Source organism: Podarcis filfolensis (assembly GCF_964270895.1).
Source record: "Podarcis filfolensis genome assembly, chromosome: 13".
In the NCBI taxonomy this organism is placed as follows: Eukaryota; Metazoa; Chordata; class Lepidosauria; order Squamata; family Lacertidae; genus Podarcis; species Podarcis filfolensis.
In genome coordinates this window covers 42469296-42487299 of record NC_139615.1, presented here as the reverse complement: position 1 = coordinate 42487299, position 18004 = coordinate 42469296, and the positions used below count along the sequence as shown (strand labels likewise).

General features: G+C 43.8%; 1 protein-coding gene across 6 annotated transcripts; it reads right to left on the bottom strand.

Moving 5' to 3' along the window:
- Positions 1-653: 653 nt before the first annotated feature.
- CD8A (CD8 subunit alpha) lies at positions 654-17685 on the bottom strand. Of its 6 annotated transcripts, none has more exons than XR_014541075.1 (7): positions 17501-17661; positions 17138-17300; positions 14784-15131; positions 11946-12029; positions 5349-5459; positions 2516-2939; positions 654-2287 (listed from the first exon to the last, which is right to left on the bottom strand). XR_014541075.1 is itself a non-coding variant. In XM_083583595.1 (7 exons), the coding sequence occupies exons 2-7, from the start codon at positions 17181-17183 to the stop codon at positions 2008-2010; spliced, it is 678 nt and encodes a 225-aa protein (XP_083439721.1). In that variant the 5' UTR covers positions 17184-17245; positions 17501-17685; the 3' UTR covers positions 654-2007. The 6 variants fall into 6 exon arrangements, 4 of the variants coding, with proteins under 4 accessions (XP_083439721.1, XP_083439722.1, XP_083439720.1 ...); XM_083583595.1 differs by having other exon boundaries at positions 654-2059; positions 2903-2939; positions 17138-17245; positions 17501-17685; XM_083583596.1 differs by having other exon boundaries at positions 654-2059; positions 2903-2939; positions 17138-17242; positions 17501-17660.
- Between the last annotated feature and the right edge of the window lie 319 nt (positions 17686-18004).

Here is an 18004-nt window from a genome sequence, read left to right as displayed (position 1 = left end):
CCTAGATAAAAAAAAAAAAGTATAGACTTACGCACACTGGCCAGCATCCGTTTTGACATGAAATATTCGTTTTGGGCTTCTCAGAAGTACAGTATTTTTTGCTCTATAAGACTCGCTTTTTCCGACCTAAAAAGTGAGGGGAAATGTGTGTGCGTCTTATGGAGCGAATGCAGGATGCGCAGCTATCCCAGAAGCCGGAACAGCAAGAGGGATTGCTGCTTTCGCTGCGCAGCGATCCCTCTTGTTCTGGCTTCTGAGATTCAGAATATTTTTTTTCTTGTTTTCCTCCTCCAAAAACTAGGTGCGTCTTATGGTCTGGTGCATCTTATAGAGCGAAAAATACGGTATGTAAAGGCAAGAAACTGGCAGGGGAGGGGGAGTGCTGGCCTGCAATGGTGCTCACCTGAGTTGCCAGAACTGCTCTCTGGCTGCGGAAAAAAAACCCCACTGGATAGACCTAAAGAGCGCCTGCAGTCTCAGACCAATGACCCACCTAGTCCAGCCCCCTGCTCCCACAGCGACCAACTCTGTGTCCATGAGACGCCCACAAGCGGAATAAACACCACTTATTCTTTCTCCCCTCTGCCCAAAGTTTTGCTTTTTAGTTCATGGTTGTGGTTCTGAAGCAGTTACATTAAGTAGAGGCCACTTGATTTTATGACGAAAAGAAATTCTCAGGCTTTATTTTTAATGTTGTAGAACAAAGGGATGCGGGAAACGTCGCACACCTCAACCATAGCGATGCTCCTGCGGTTTGCTTGTGGATGGCAAAGCACAAAAGAGGAGGACAGGAAATGTCACGTGGTTTCGCTTGTACTGCATAGACTCCAGCTGTCCCTATTTGCCAGGTATAGTTCCTGTTTTCTGGTGCCCAGTGGTGCTAACACATGTAAATTTAATAGGCCGTATAGTAACAAACGCTGGGACGCAGGTGGTGCTGTGGGTTAAACCACAGAGCCTAGGACTTGCCAGTCAGAAGGTCGGTGGTTCGAATCTCCGTGAGGGGGTGAGCTCCTGTTGCTCGGTCCCTGCTCCTGCCAACCTAGCAGTTCAAAAGCATGTCAAAGTGCAAGTAGATAAATAGGTTCCGCTCCAGTGGGAAGGTAAACGGCGTTTCTGTGCGCTGCTCTGGTTCGCCAGAAGCGGCTTAGTCCTGCTGGCCACATGACCCCGAAGCTGTACGCCGGTTCCCTCGGCCAATAAAGCAAGATGAGCGCCGCAACCCCAGAGTCGGTCACGACTGGACTTAATGGTCAGGGGTCCCTTTACCTTTATAGTAACAAACACAAAGTTTTTTACTAGAACTACTTCTTAAAAATTACGTACAACTTGAGAAGTATCTAATTTTGAGAAGTAGTTCTAGAAAATAACTTTGCGTTTGTTACTATATGGCCTGTTACGTGTGTTTTCAATTGGATTTGCACAATATAGGCATTCTGGTGGTTTACAGCGGTGCTAACACACTGTCTGGACTTAGTCTTTCGGAGCGATGTTTGGGGAATGGGGGATTTCAACATTTTCTTAGTATACACAGGCATGCGTCAGAGTTCTTTGGGTTTCAACCCTCCCTCCCAAGTCGCTAAGCATCAAAAGATCTAAGGGGACAGCTGCAAAAAGTCTAGTATGAAAATGTATATAAATGCACCTGCACAGATCCTAAGCAGCAGTCTGTTGCTCCATTTTCCTTCCCTTAAACGCTGACTATTCAGGCAGTAAATTTGGCTGAACATCTTTGCAGCTTTTCTATAAGGAGGACAGCCAAAGTTTGTGAGATGAAGATCTATTTAAGAACTCCACCTTAAGCTGTTGCAGTTTCCTAGTGCAAGATAAGTCAAGGCAAAGTAAATTATCCCAACATACATACAGCAGGTGGATAAGATTTTCCTGCAAAGCCATTCCTCCTTGGGATGGGAGCACAGAGCCATTATGAGCATGCAAGAGTCTTTCTGGCAAGGTTGGAAGGTATGATGCAGTGAGAGTGCAATGGGAAAATCTGGCTGAAATATCCTATTTGATCAAGCGTGACGTAGCGACTGTCCCATTGGTTCCATTCAGAGGCCTAGAAAGAAGAGGGAGCAAAGGCTTCAGTAAGGCTATGACAAAGTCTTGACATGATTCGGCAAACGGGTTTGGTGAAAGGGCAGCATTAGTTTCCATACATTGGCCTAACAAGCCTCGTATTGTATCCGGGAGGCATGGGTCTTTATCTTGCCAGTGCCAAAAGTTAGCATCGAGTCACTGAAAATTTAGGAGCTGCAATTCCTGTCATTGTAGCGTGTGGGTGGCGCTGTGGGTTAAACCACAGAGCCTAGGACTTGCCCATCAGAAGGTCGGCAGTTCGAATCCCCGTGACGGGGTGAGCTCCCGTTGCTCGGTCCCTGCTCCTGCCAACCTAGCAGTTTGAAAGCACGTCAGAGTGCAAGTAGATAAATAGGTACCGCTCCAGCGGGAAGGTAAACGGCGTTTCCGTGTGCTGCTCTGGTTTCGCCAGAAGCGGCTTAGTCATGCTGGCCACATGACCCAGAAGCTGTATGCCGGCTCCCTTGGCCAATAAAGCGAGATGAACGCCGCAGCCCCAGAATCGGTCATGACTGGACCTAATGGTCAGAGGTCCCTTTACTTTAATTCCTGTCAAGGTATGCAATGATTTATCTACTTATTTGTAGTATATGCAATTTTTGTGCACAGTACTTAGCTGAAGAGCTGCATCGCAAAATTCAGGTAAGTATGAATTTCAAAGTGGAGCGGTGCTTCGCTTTGCATATCGCTTCAGAAAATGTGAATTTGGTAAGTTCCCCTTTAAGTGCGAAGTGAACCAAACGTCTCACCCATCCATCGCAAGTGTGCTTAGGATTGCATTGTAGATTTAATGTGACAGGATACCTGTTTGGAGAGGACTCACTTTTTACATCTGCAACGCCGTCGCCTCCTCCTTGGGTCTTCAATTCATTTGGGAGGGGGAGAGAAACGTGCAAGTTATTTTATTAATATAATAATAATAATACCCCACCCATCTGGCTGGGTTTCCCCAGCCACTCTGGGCGGCTTCCAATCAAATATTAAAAACAATACAGTGTCAGACATTAAAAACCTCCCTAAACAGGGCCGCCTTCAGTTGTCTTTTAAAAGTAAAATAGTTGTTTATTGCCTTGACATCTGCTGGGAGGGCGTTCCACAGGGCAGGTGCCACTACTGAGAAGGCCCTCTGCCTGGTTCCCTGTAACCTCACTTCTCGCAGAGAGGGAACCGCCAGAAGGCCCTTGGAGCTGGACCTCAGTGTCCAAGCAGAACGATGGGGGTGGAGATGCTCCTTCAGGTATACTGGGCTGAGGCCGTTTAGAGCTTCAAAGGTCAGCACCAACACTTTGAATTGTGCCCGGAAATGTACTGGGAGCCAATGTAGGTCTTTCAGAACCAGTGTTATGTGGTCTTGGCGGCCAATCCCAATCACCAGTCTAGCTGCCACATTCTGGATTAATTGCACTTTCCGAGTCGCCTTCAAAGGTAGCCCCACGTACAGCGCATTGCAGTAGTCCATATTTTAAATATTAGTATATTTAAAATGATGCAGTGCTTCGTGACCTCTTAATTTTGTATTTTTGAGCCATATGTATCTATAAAATCACTTTTTTCAGCTGTGAATGAGGGAGGCAGAAGGAAGAGGGCTTTCTGCTGCTGAATTTCCTCATGCAAGAGATTCTAGGTGCCTCAGCTCATATCACTATGACAGGGATTTCTATCAGTCTAAGGCAATGGCTTTCAACCAGTGTGCTGTGGCACCCTGGGGTGCCTTGAATGATGGTCAGGGGTGCTGCAGGAAACACTGGCCTCTGTCTTCCTTTCCTTCCCTCCCTCTCTGATGCCCTCTTGCATCTGCCTCCCAAAGTCTTGCCCAGCTGTTTGTTGTAGCAGCCCTAGCTACAAGCTCCTCAGGCAAATGGTGCCTCCGGGGCTGGTCAGGGGGTGCTGGTTGCCAGGAGCTGAGGTGGCCTTACAGTAAGCAAGCAAGCGGGCGAGGGAGCCCAGCCAGCTAGTCTGCCCGCCCTTGCTGTTGGGAATGGACAGCCAAGTCCCAGGCCCCTGTGGGGCAGTGTGAGGAGGCACCTCTCTTTGGGGTGGAGTGGGGTCAGAGACCAGGGGCGGCAGAAGCAGCTGCCCAGAGGACTCCCAAGGAGAGGGGAGAGGAGAGAAGGAGAAGGAGGAGGAGGAGGAGGAGGAGTAGTTTGGATTTGATATTTGGACAGCATGACCTAGTATGAGGCAGGTTTCCTATTAGGGCAGGCCGTACCGTTGGGCACAGTGTAGCAACTACTTCAGGTGGCAGAGACAGGGAAGAAGAGGAGTTTGGATTTGATATCCCGCTTTATCACTACCCGAAGGAGTCTCAAAGCGGCTAACATTCTCCTTTCCCTTCCTCCCCAACAACAAACACTCTGTGAGGTGAGTGGGGCTGAGAGACTTCAGAGAAGTGTGACTAGCCCAAGGTCACCCAGCAGCTGCATGTGGAGGAGTGGGGACATGAACCCGGTTCACCAGATTATGAGTCAACTGCTCTTAACCACTACACCACACTGTGAAGGCGGAGGAAACACTCCACAGGATGTTTGAAAAAGGGTGAGAGGTTGCGAACTCTGCAGGCAAGGGGTGACATAACTGGGCTCCCGAACTCCACAGGGGTGCCGCAGTAAGAATGTAGTTGGTCAAGGGAGCCGTGGACTCAAAAAAGTTGGAAACCTCTGGTCTAAGAGATTCACTGAAGGCTTGTAAACTTTGCCCAACTTTGCCCACTTAATATATGTAGTTAGTTAGATAGACAGAAAGATAGATATATGGTGTCCACTTCATGTGTTCCATCCAGCCTTTTTAAAGGCAAATTTGGGTGTTGTGAAAAACGGGTCTCAAAGTAGGTTTTTGTATCATTGCATCCCAAAATTTGTTCTATCTCTGCTGCTGCTTGACTCCTTTACCCAACTCTCGACCAGCGTTTTAAAAACGCTTATAATTAGTCTGTAACCCATTTGTGGACATGTCTGCTAATTCACCAGGATTCTGAAAAAGGTGTGTGTGGAGAAATGGAGAGAGATTTGTTTTCTAGGCTGCCTCCCTTTGCATAGCCCTACAAATCCACCAATGTATGAGAGAACTATAGTTATTAAGAGAGAAAGCAGGCATGTTCTGTAAAAAAAAAAAAAAAGGTACCCTGGTTATTATGAAACAAATTGCCTAGGAGATTATAAAGGGCTGCTATTGTAAACAAGGCCTTTGAATTAGTTAGTTCCCAGCTAGTTTTAAGTGAACCTACTACCCCAGTGCTGCCATCTGACAGAGTTTAAAGGAAATTATCTTACCACAGCACACCGACAGGGTGATCACCAACAATACCAGCAGAAGGAAACAACCGCCTGCTAAGGGGGCCCAAATGTACAGCTCACAGGGAAACATCACACCGTCATCTGGATCTGCAGGAACAAGAGCACACCAGAAATGAATCCTAAAGCAACAGCTAGTAACAAGCCTGTGATTTACAGCTGTCCAGTTTTTGACCGGGGCCTCTCATTCCCTGGTGCTATTCTGCGATCCATTTGCCAGCATGGTGCTCAACCTTCGCTTACCCCTTCTGCAATGGAGGAGGACCACTGTCCTTCTTGAATGCCACAGTAAGGGACATTCTAGCACTCCAGCTTTAAGTACATTTTTACATCTGTAGGTATAAAAAGGGTAAAGGGACCCCTGACCATTAGGTCCAGTCGTGGCCGACTCTGGGGTTGCAGCGCTCATCTTGTTTTACTGGCCGAGGGAGCAGGCGTACAGCTTCCAGGTCATGCGGCCAGCATGACTAAGCCGCTTCTGGCGAACCAGAGCAGTGCACAGAAACGCCGTTTACCTTCCCACCGGAGCGGTACCTATTTATCTACTTGCACTTTGATGTGCTTTTGAACTGCTAGGTTGGCAGGTGCAGGGACTGAGCAACAGGAGCTCACCCTGTCGCGGGGATTCGAACCGCCGACCTTCTGATCGGCAAGTCTTTCTGCAATGGAGGAGGACCACTGTCCTTCTTGAATGCCACAGTAAGGGACATTCTAGCCATCCAGCTTTAGGTACATTTTTACATTTGCAGGTATACTTCCAATCAATCTCCAGCTCCTTGAAAGATTCTATCAACACTGTCTCCAAAAATTATCACTTGGGAAGACAGGCGGACTAATGCCAGTGTACTGGAAGAAGCAAAGATCACCAGTATCGAAGCAATGATTCTTCAACTTCGTTGGACTAGTCATGTTGTTTGGATGCCTGATTATCGTCTTCCAAGGCAACTACTTTATTCCAAACTTAAAAATAGAAAGCGTAATGCTGGTGGTCAACAAAAGAGGTTTAAAGACTCTTTCAAGGCAAATCTAAAAAAATGTAGTCAAAACACCGACAACTGGGAAACACTGGCCTGTGAGTGCTCCATTTGGAGAACAGCCTTTGCCAAAGGTGTCATGGGCTTTGAAGACACTTAAACTCAGGGTGAAAAGGAGAAAGGTGCTAAGAGGGTTTGGCAAACTCTCACCATGATCAACTCCTGCCCGGAAACCTATGTCCCCACTGTGGAAGGATGTGTGGATCCAGAATTGGCCTCCACAGTCACTTACGGACTCACTATTAAGACCATGTTTATGGAAGACAGTCTTACTTGGCTACGAGTGATCACCAAAGAAGATACTTAATATTTGCAATTGAGTTCACAAGAAAGCGAGCATTTAAGTGGCTATTCTTGCTGGACTTGGATGTGAAAATATATAATGACCTGAGTTTGTTTATCAATGCTGTGCACACTTTTTCCTGCAAAGAAATTATACCTGCACGAGAAAATCACTGCAATAACATGCCTTGCTGGATCAAGCCAAGGTCCATCAACTCTCCCATTTCCAACCACTAAGTGACTAACCTTAAGTCTCTGATAGTGGCCAGTCTCATGCCTCATGCTCACTTACTTGGACAACTGGAAGCAGTAGCAGTGTGGAGCAGAGCAGCAGGGTTGCAATATTTGGCCATCATCCAGCCAGCCAGCCATGATTTATTTACGTGCTCTTTTCTACCAAATTGTGCTCAAAGCAGTGTGCAACGAAGAAAACAGGGAGGCATCTTGAAATCCAACAGTGCAAATGCAATTTCATAACAATGTAATACAACAACACGGCAGAAAATAAAGTAACATACCAAAACAAATAAACAAAACCAACCCATGGCTAAGCTGTGAGCCTTGAAGGCTGTGCCCATTGAGCTGACCCCTCGTGATGGTCCTTAAAAAATAGCTTTTGTGTTGCCAAATTAGAGGCATCACTGTGCTGAGGTCATTTCTAGCCAATACTGGAGAAAACAGCATTTTGTTTTTCTTTCCATTCACTTCATTGGTTGGACGCGGGGAGCGCTGACTTGCCCCAATGCTTTTACCGAAATTGTCGCAGCGAGGGAGAAGATTCAAAGCACTGCAGAACAGGGGGCCACTAGGTGGCGCATCGGAAGATGGCTGACAATAACATCTCTCTGACCCACATGAGGTAATTTGGAGGCTATGATGGGGGTAATTAGCCTCCTTAACCCCCCCAGGATTGGGGGGGCGGCCCTTGCCTGCTGTGCCCTATACCACCCCCGAATTTGTGGGGGTGGGGGCACTAGGCACAAAGCCCTCCTGTGGGATTCCGGCACTCCTGGACGCCGTCCCTGATTCGTGCCGCTAGTTGCAAGCATTTTCAAAAGAAACAATTTGGACGAGATAAATTGCACATGCTTCGAGGAAAAAGGGGAGTAAAGACTGCTGACAGAAGAGATCTCTGATAACAAGACAAGAATAAAATATGAGAAGATACGTCAAGATACGGTACGACAAATGACTGAGGGGGGGGGGGGGAAACCTGCCTTCCTTTTTCTTATGTGATTTAACAAGAATCCCCTCCCCTAATGAGTCAGAAATTAAGGACTTAAGCTGTGGATTTAAGGCTGTGTGGAGATAAACTTTCGAACCAAAGCAATGTTTCAAGATGAAGCTGGAAAGCTAAGAGTTTTGGAATGACACAGTTAAAAATGCCGTCGCCATTTTGGGAGGCATTGTTGGAGCTCTTGGGTCTGGGAGGAGAAAGAGAGAAATAGAGTTGTTTACATATCATGGATCAACTTCTCGGTAGGACTTAAGAGCGACAAATGCCAAATTCATGATGGAAAGAGCGATGCTATCTACGAAGGAGATATATGGAAACCATCTGGACTTAGTGGAGGAACGGGAAATCCACACAGGATTATTATTTTGCTTATCGGCTTAAGGAGACTAACAGAAGAGATCGTAAAGGAAAAATAGAAATTATATGAACAAGATATGATGTGGAAACACCAAGATAAGACTGGATAGAATTATGAATTTTGTTTGGACTGATTGGGACTGATTTGGACATTAACGCAGTAATAAGAAGATGATCTGAATCCCCCTTTGGATCTTGAAGTATGGGTTCCCCCAACAAAATTTAAAAATTTGGCTTTGTAATTTGGAATTTATGTGATGTGATTTAATTTGATGTGATTGGCCAGTTAATAAAAATTATTTAAAAAAAACACACAAATTGTGCTCAAAGCAGTGTGCAACGAAGAAAACAGGGAGGCATCTTGAAATCCAACAGTGCAAATGCAATTTCATAACAATGTAATACAACAACACGGCAGAAAATAAAGTAACGTACCAAAACAAATAAACAAAACCAACCCACGGCTAAGCTGTGAGCCTTGAAGGCTGTACCCATTGAGCTGACCCCTCGTGATGGTCCTTAAAAAATAGCTTTTGTGTTGCCAAATTAGAGGCATCACTGTGCTGAGGTCATTTCTAGCCAATACTGGAGAAAACAGCATTTTGTTTTTCTTTCCATTCACTTCATTGGTTGGATGCGGGGAGCGCTGACTTGCCCCAATGCTTTTACCAAAATTCTCGCAGCGAGGGAGAAGATTCAAAGCACTGCAGAACAATTTGTGTGTTTATTGCAGAGGTTGGCTATTTACTTTAGGTTGGATTTGGACTAAATTAGGTCCCACTGAAATATATGAAACCTGAGTTGTTTTTTTGTTGGGGATTGCTGTAAAACAAGGTCATTTGTTCTCAGAAAATGGTTATCTATCTTAATTATCTACATGAGGCGAGTTCTTGGGAATTGCCCGCCACCTGCAAGGTCAAAGAAATGATGTCATTTGACCTACACAGTTTATACCAAAATGGCTAAAATGACTGGAAGAATCAGAAATCAGGAAGACCAACGTTTTAATAAGGAATGGGGGGAATCTTAAAAACCATTGTAAACAGTTAAAATCGTTAGTAGAATTGGAATATCACTTGTAGCTTAAGGGTGAATTTTGGACACAACGGAGATGTAAAAGATTTGGATTATCATAAAAGATGCAGGAGGAAATGATTAACAATAGGTTCCACAAAGGGGAGGAGGGAAGTTCAGGAGATCTTTGGAATCTTGTTTTTATTTTGTATGTTCTATATGTGACTGTAAAATTGTAATCTGAAAAACCAAATAAATAAATTTATGTAGTTCCCACTGAAATATATGAAACCTGAGTTGTTTTTTTGTTCGGGATTGCTGTATAATTAGGTCACTGGTTCTCAGAAAACAGTTATCTATCTTAATTATCTACATGAGGTGAGTTCTTGGGAGTTGCCGGCCACCTGCAAGGTCAAAGAAATGATTTCATTTGACCTACACAGTTTCCATGGGAAACGGGAAGAAGTGAAACTGAATTTAAGAGGAGAGTCTGTGGACTGTGACTCTTATCACTCCCTCAGTCACACTTTCCATCTGGACTAATCTGAAAAACCAAATAAATAAATTTATGTATATTAAAAAAGGAGAGTGAAAGATTCACTCTAAGGATTGCCTTCACCAGGGCTCTGCTTGACGTTTATGGACTCAGTGCTCATTTGCAACAATTAAGCTTCAATATGCCAGTAGTAAACCATTCTACTTGATGTCTGGAATGCTGTGTGGATTTATTGCTCTTCTTTGTGCTTTGGTTTCCTACACGCTGAAAGCTGCGCTGTGCATGTTGACTCTGCTGAGAGGTCAGTTTGGAGAAACAATGCTGGGCCTAAGCTGTCAATGAATTATGAGCAAAATACCATAATTCCTCACAATTTTATCAGTACCTAAGATCTATTAAAGGGACACACGTGGCGCTGTGGGTTAAACTACAGAGCCTAGACTTGCCGATCGGAAGGTTGGCGGTTCGAATCCCTGCGACGGGGTGAGCTCCCGTTGCTCAGTCCCTGCTCCTGCCAACCTAGCAGTTCAAAAGCACGGAGTACAAGTAGATAATCAGGTACTGCTCCGGCGGGAAGGTAAACGGCGTTTCCGTGCACTGCTCTGCTTGGCCAGAAGTGGCTTAGTCATGCCAGCCACATAACCCGGAAGCTGTATGCCGGCTCCCTCGGCCAATAAAGCGAGATGAGCGCCGCAACCCCAGAGTCGGCCACGACTGGACCTAATGGTCAGGGGTCCCTTTACCTTTACCTTTAACGTGGTCTGGATCCAAGCCTACATTTGCATCCCACCCACCTTTATTCCTTTTTAAAAACAAAACTATTTAGTTTTTCAGATTAAAGTTTTACAGTCAATTATCCAACAACCAACATAACAACAATATTCCAAAGCACCTCCTGAACTTCCCTCCTCCCCTTTGTGGGTCCATTTCCTCCCGCATCTTTTATAATAATCCAAATCTTTTACATCTCCATTATATTCAAAATTCAACATTAAACTACTAGTGTCATTCCAATCCTACTAATGATTTTAGCTGTTTACAATGTTGTTGTTTTTAAAGATAAATTATAAATTTCCTCCATTACTTATTAAAATTTTTGGTCTTTCTGGTTTCCGATTCTTCCGGTCATTTTTGCCATTTCGGCATAATCCATCAACTTAATCTGCCATTCTTCTCTGTTAGGGACTTTGTCTTCTTTCTCTGGGACATTAACATCCAAGCAGCTGTGGTTGCATACATAAATATCCTTTTCTGATCCGTTGGAATTTTTGGCATCTCCACCCACCTTTCTCCCACAGGGGACCTCAAGGATCACTAGATGGTCTCTCGCATCCGGGGAATCTAACCAGACCTGCTTAGTTACCATATTTTTCGCTCTATAGGACACACTTTTCCCCCTCCAAAAATTAAGGGGAAATGTGTGTGTGTCCTATGGAGCGAATGCAGGCTCCTTGGCTTCAGCGATAGCAACGCGAAGCCTCCGAAGCTCAGAGGGAGCGCTCCCCCCGCGCTCCGGAGGCTTCGGGTTGCTTTCGCTGAAGCCTGGAGAGTGAGGGGGTTGGTGTGCACCGACCCCTCTTGCTCTTCAGGCTTCAGGGATAGCCGCCTGAAGCCTTCGGAGCGCAGCGGGAACTCGTGCTGCGCTCTGAAGGCTTTGGGTTCCTTTTGCTGATGCCGGGAGAGCAAGACTCTCCTGGCTTCAGAAGAGGGAGAGCTGCGCAGCGCCCCTTCAGCGAAGTGGGAGGAGAAATGGAAGGGGCTCCGTTTCTCCTGCCACTTCGCTGAAGGGGCGCTGAGCAGAGAGAGGGAGATTCCCCCCCCCTGTTCTCCCCCTCCTATGGTCCGGTGCGTCCTATAGAGCGAAAAATACAGTAGCTTCAGCAATCTCCCTGCTTCCTTCGCTTTTTGGACCATGCCCCGAGCAGTACGTGGCACTGGTTATAAAAGTGGCTTTATATCTTTTTACATACCAAGGTAGCCAAAATGGCGGTGCCCTGTTGGACTTCCCCTCCCATCAGCCCCTGCAAGTATGGCCAGTTCGGATTGATGATGGAAGTTGGTGGTCCAGCAACATCTCAGGGCCTCACTCTCACTCACTTCTTCTTGTTTTGGGGCCAGTTATGACCCAAATGAGTAGCAGGGAGAAGGAAACATACCTGAGGCTGTGGAATGTGGAAGTCCCATGATTGTTGTAGGTCCTTCACTGGGAGTTGAAACCTGGGGTGCGATGGTGGTAGCCTCTGTAAAGAAAACAAAGATGAAGACTTTCCCTACATGTTTACAATGGCTCAGGGCTTGGTTGGGAAGTGGACTCCACAATCCCTGCCTAATAAGGTTGCCACCTTTGTTCTGGCAAAATAGTGGGCGGTTGGGGGTGATTATTATTATTTTAATCTGGTGCTAAAGTGACTTCAGAGCAATCCATTACGGTCCATTGCAGCCTAACAGGACTGAAATCTGTCGCACGCAAACACACAAAATTTGTAAAAATGTACGTGGCTTCGCAGAGCTTAAATACATGACCTTTCATACTCCATTTAAAACACATGCATTTGGACCGGGGGTGGGGGAGGGGGACCTGAAATACAGGACAAAACTGCGTCAATACAGGATGTAGCATTTTACATTCAAATATGGGACAATCCTAAAGAGGACAGGTGGCAATCCTACTGCCTAATGACTATAGATGGACGAATCTGTCAATTTCAGTTTCTCCCAGTTTCTCATTCTTCCACTCTTAAGTTCTTTCCTCCTCGTTTCCATATCTGTTGGTGGTGTGTATTTTTAAAAGGTGCTCATGAAAATTCTCCATCATTTTTGTACAAACTTCTCCCAATATACACATTCATGTAAATCAGTTTCCCCTAGTCTAACACATGTACAGTGGTACCTCGGTTTAAGAACAGCCCTGTTTACGAACTATTCGGTTTCTGAACTCCGCAAAACCAGAAGTAGTGTCCCGGTTTGCGAACTTTACTCGGTCTAAGAACGGAAGCTGAACGTTGGAAGGGCACCGGCGGCAGGAGGCCTCTTTAGGGAAAGCGCGCCTCGGTTTAAGAACGGTTTCGGTTTAAGAACGGACTTCTGGAACGGATTAGGTTCGTAAACCGAGGTACCACTGTATGTTATTTTCACCAATATATGCATTTTTATGCACATTTTGTTGAACTGTCTCTTTAAATTTGAAGATTCATTATTGTTCCACAAGATGTGTATTTCTTTAAAGGCCAGAGCAAATAACATGACCTAGTTTTACAGCTGTGAGGCAGTATAGCAGGTGCTGTTAAGTTGTGGTAATTAAGCTGTTGGGTATGGTATATAAAGAGCAGCATTTAGCTCTCTCAGTACCCTGGGGATGGGTTATGCTTATTGATATATTGTAATTTAGTGTAAAAGGAGTTTTTGTTTTTGTTATTAAAACCTAGCAAAAGTTACTTTGCGTTTCTTGAATGTGTGGTCTCCCCAGCATGCCTTCTGCAGCGCAACTAATCTGCAAAATATTCAACACATTTCATCCTAGTACATGCATTTTCATTGGTCAGAGAATTGAATTGCAAAATTCAGAGAAGTGTGAATATTGATGGCCCAGAAATGGAAACAAGAGGAGCTACCTACGACAGAAGAATGGAGAATGAAAATGATGGACTATGCAGAGCTTGATAGACTGACTGGAAGGATCCGAAATCGACAAGATCAGAGATTTACAGAAGACTGGAAGAAATTTATAGAGTATATGCAAAAATTAAGTGATAATCAGATAACGTTTGTAAGTCTCAATGAAGCTCTGTGAGAAAAAACATTGGAATATTATTAAAATGTTAGAAATGTGGAAGAAGTAAAATTATGAAAGAGTTTCAGACAGGTTGAGGGAAGTCAAAAATGAGAAATGGGATGTAATTAAGATGTATGAATTGTATAATTTTGTATTGGAAAATGAATAAAAAACATAAAAAAGCCCCAAGATTATCCAGATGAAGAGCGATAAATAGCCAAGGGTGAGAAGATTAGAGAGGCAAGGCTTTCTAAAATAGGAGACACCAAGAGTGCTTCCAGACAACCTGGAATCTGATTTGTATGTAGGGAGATTAGATGACATTGGCTATTTAATGGGCCTTCAGTCTGATTTGTTTGCAGGAAGGCTAATTAGAAAGGCTCCTATAACCCCATTGCCATTTGTCAGAATATTTAGAGGATTTAGCCCTACCACAGGAGATCAGGGCCCTGCGGGATTTGACATCTTTCCGCAGGGCCTGCAAGACAGAGCTGTTCCGCCTGGCCTTTGGGCTGGACTCAGTCTAAACCCCCCCTCATTTATTTATTTTGATGGAACCCCTTATATGGGATTTGTATATAAATTTTCCCTCGGCTCTTTTTGCTGGCCCATGTAGGACCAGCATGGATAATTGGCCCCGGTGAATATTTGACATTTTCTCCCCTTATGGCTTTGATCTATAGGCTACCACTAAAACGAGGCTACATTTTAAGCTGCATTTTAAACTGTATTCTAACTTACATTTTAATTAATTGTTCTTTTGTTTGGTTTTTTTGGTTTGTTAAAATGTTTTTTAACCAAATATTTGGTTTGTTAAAATGTTTTAAGTACAGTTTAATACTGTACTTATATTCAGTGTTAGCTGCCCTGAGCCCAGTCTTAGTATAAATATATTATTATTATTATTATTATTATTATTATTATTATTATTATTATCATCATCACCATCATCATCATCATCATCATTTTCCTGACATTTTTCTTATCACATAAAGCACGATCTTTTGGCGAAGCGAGTTTGTTGCACAAAACCTCCCAGCCGATTATAACCTCACACCCTGAAATGTGATGTGATTGAATCCCACCCACCCCCTCCCCAAAATAGCAACGTTCTGGAAAACGCCTCTCAAAAGGGGGCAGGGGAAACAGCTGGTGTGGCGGGGAATGTGTGCCAAACTCACACCACTGACCATGGGCATTAAACACTTAGAATGAGACTTACTTGGCAGGTAAACTTTGAGTCCTGAACTGAAGTAGACCACCTGATTGTAGAACAATAAGCAAAAGTAGATGCCCTCATACTCCTTCCCGAAGCTGACAATTCTTAGCAGGTAATAGTCAGAAGATTTTGATGCTGTGTAGCCTCTGACCGTTTCTTGTGGGCTTCTAGACCTTGAAGCCATATATAGGATGAAGCGAGTGCTGAGGTCCGAGTTTTGACGGACCCAGTACACCCCAACATCCATATTGCTGGCCTCACATTTCAGTTCCACTGGAGTTTTGGAGGCATGGGGAACGTCACCGGTCAACTTCATTCGCACCATACTGTTGGCTTGGGGCCACCAGCAGCCTGGAGAGCAAAGAAACTGCTTTGTTATTTACTGTTTAAGGAATGACAGCAAAGACTGTGAAGCATAGACTTTTTTAAAAAAAATGTATCTTTATTAATTTAAAATAAATACATTTCTGAAAAACAGACGTACACACAAGTAAACAAACATACAATCAATCAAACAAATAACAGAAAAATCAAACAAACCACCACACTATAACATATAAGAAAATTAATATAATTATCATCATATACACTCCTGAAAAACAACAACACTGTCTTCTTAATATATTGTGCACATGGCAAAGGGGCTGATGGTAGTCATTAAGCCAGGGATTTGCTCCTGTTGGTTTTCTTTTATTAACTGTATTTGCTCTTTAACGCACCCAGTCTATTTGGTTCTCTTTTCTGGTTAATCAGTTCCCTTTTTTGCAAATTCCTGTGCTTGGGCTTCTGTTTTATTTCGGGTTGCACATTAGATTCGCATTGGTAAAATGAAATATTGTCATTTTGGGAAATGTTTGGGCAAGCCACGTGGCCCTTTCCGAACAATGTAGTTATGGATCCTTTTGCTTATCTTCTAAACTTTATACCAAAGTGCAGTAATATCAAGCACACTTTTGGTTATGTGTGTCACTGGAAACATAAGAAGATACCTTTGAAACAAGAATATTTGCAAAAATCATAGGATGCCCTTTCCTTGGTAAAATTAACAGAATTCCTTACATTTCGAAGTAGCTTTGATTGTGTTAATTCATGTACAGTGGTACCTCGGGTTACATATGCTTCAGGTTACTTACGCTTCAGGTTACAGACTCTGCTAACCCAGAAATAATACCTCGGGTTAAGAACTTTGTTTCAGGATGAGAACAGAAATTGCGCGGCAGCAGCGGGAGGCCCCATTAGCTAAAGTGGTGCTTCAGGTTAAGAACAGTTTCGGGTTAAGAACGGACCTCTGGAACGAATTAAGTATGTAACCAGAGGTACCACTGTACTGTATATAAATAACTCCCTGTAATCCTTGGTCATGATTGATTTTAATGGTTGAGCACCATATAAAGGATAACCTTCAGGCCTAAAATACATATATTTTATCTCACAAACATGTGCTAAATCCTCTAAATATTCTGACAAATGGCAATGGGATTACAGGAGCATGGAGACAGCCTTTCTAATTAAGCTCACATTATAAATGGAGTGTGGAAGGATGTGCACCAAATACATTTATGAGATATGGAGCCAATTTAATAAACCGTTGGAATACAACATTTCAAAATGTGTTATGCGCTATGCATTATTCTCATTTATATGGTCCTGTTGGCAAGCTGCAGCAATCCTCTTTCTGATTATTACCTTTTCTTATTATTCAAGGATTGTTCAAGGATTATTCCCCAGAGTGGCTGGGGAAACTCAGCCAGATGGGCGGGGTATAAATAAATTATTATTATTATTATTATTATTATTATTATTATTATTATTATTACTACTACTACTACTATTAGTCATATATTATGGTGCGTAATCATTTTATTTTCTGCTTTTTCTCTCATGTTTAGTTAAGAATGTATCATTTGATATCTGATTTGGTTTTTTTGTTTCATACTGCACTTTTTTGCAATGTTCTAAATAAGAAAAGTCTGTGTTTTCACATAGGTGTTTTGATACTTCTATCAAATAAAAGGTGTGGTTTTTTATTATTTTTTTATAAAAAAATTCTTTTTCCTAACTTCAAAAATTAAAAGAACCATGCAACAAACTCCACATGACTGTAGATTTATTTTTCTCAACAGCAGCCTCCTCCTTCACCATCCCATAACATACTGCATAGATATAGCAGGCTGCTTTGGAAAGTTACAGTAATTTTGGGCAATTTTTGCGATGCAGCATGGGAACCGTGTAGTCACAGAAAACAAATCCCAAAGTCTTGCTGGACAAACTGCAGCCCCGAATCACATCCAAAGTCTACCCCTCTCACCAATTGTGGCTTAAGTAAAAAAGACCCACAGCAGTGGTATCATACTCACATAGTATCAGGCCGACGGGCCACAGGAGAGAAGAAAATCTGGCCATTTTCTCTTTTCTTCAGTGAAAGCAGAAGTGAACAGAGGCGAGTTTGATGGCTGCAAGACCTGCTGAGTGGAAAGGATGTGATGTCAGTATCACCCCTGAAGAGAAGTTTCAAGCTGACTACAAGCAAACAAAAAAGACCCGCGAAGAATGCCCAGTATGGATGATGTTTCCCCCCGTCATCTGTCTTCCACTGTGTATTGAGCAAGCCTTACATATACATATATATGCCAGAATCCTGTCGCTTATAATCAAGGTTGGATGGGCAGGATGTGGTGGCAGAATAACACTTTGGCAAAGCAAAATAAAAATAAAAGTACCTGATTCTAGAGGAAAGGAACACACAAGCTGGCAGAGTAGAGCGGATCCGAAGAACAAGATGGAACAGAGAGCTAACCAAAGGAAGAACTGTAAGGTGATCTGGAGGTCATCTTCTAAGTTTCCAGGAGTGGTTCAGTGGAGCAGAGCTCAGCCTTTTCCTTCCAGTTTACCAAACCTCTCTGACATCTTCATGAGCAAAACATGTGCTGTTGCCTACAGGGATTACTCTAGGCCTGGCTGGTAGCGGAAATTTGCAGCTCAAAAACATCCTTTGACCATCCATGTTAAACATGAGGACTGGTACAGCAAACCTCTTGGTGTGAGGCTGCAGCCTTGCAAAGGGAGCAATCTGCGATGGTGTGCGCCTGGGACTGACACCATTTCAGACGCTATGTACACATTAAAGGTAAAGGTAAAGGGAGCCCTGACCATTAGGTCCAGTCGTGGCCGACTCTGGGGTTGCGGCGCTCATCTTGCTTTATTGGCCAAGGAAGCCGGCGTAC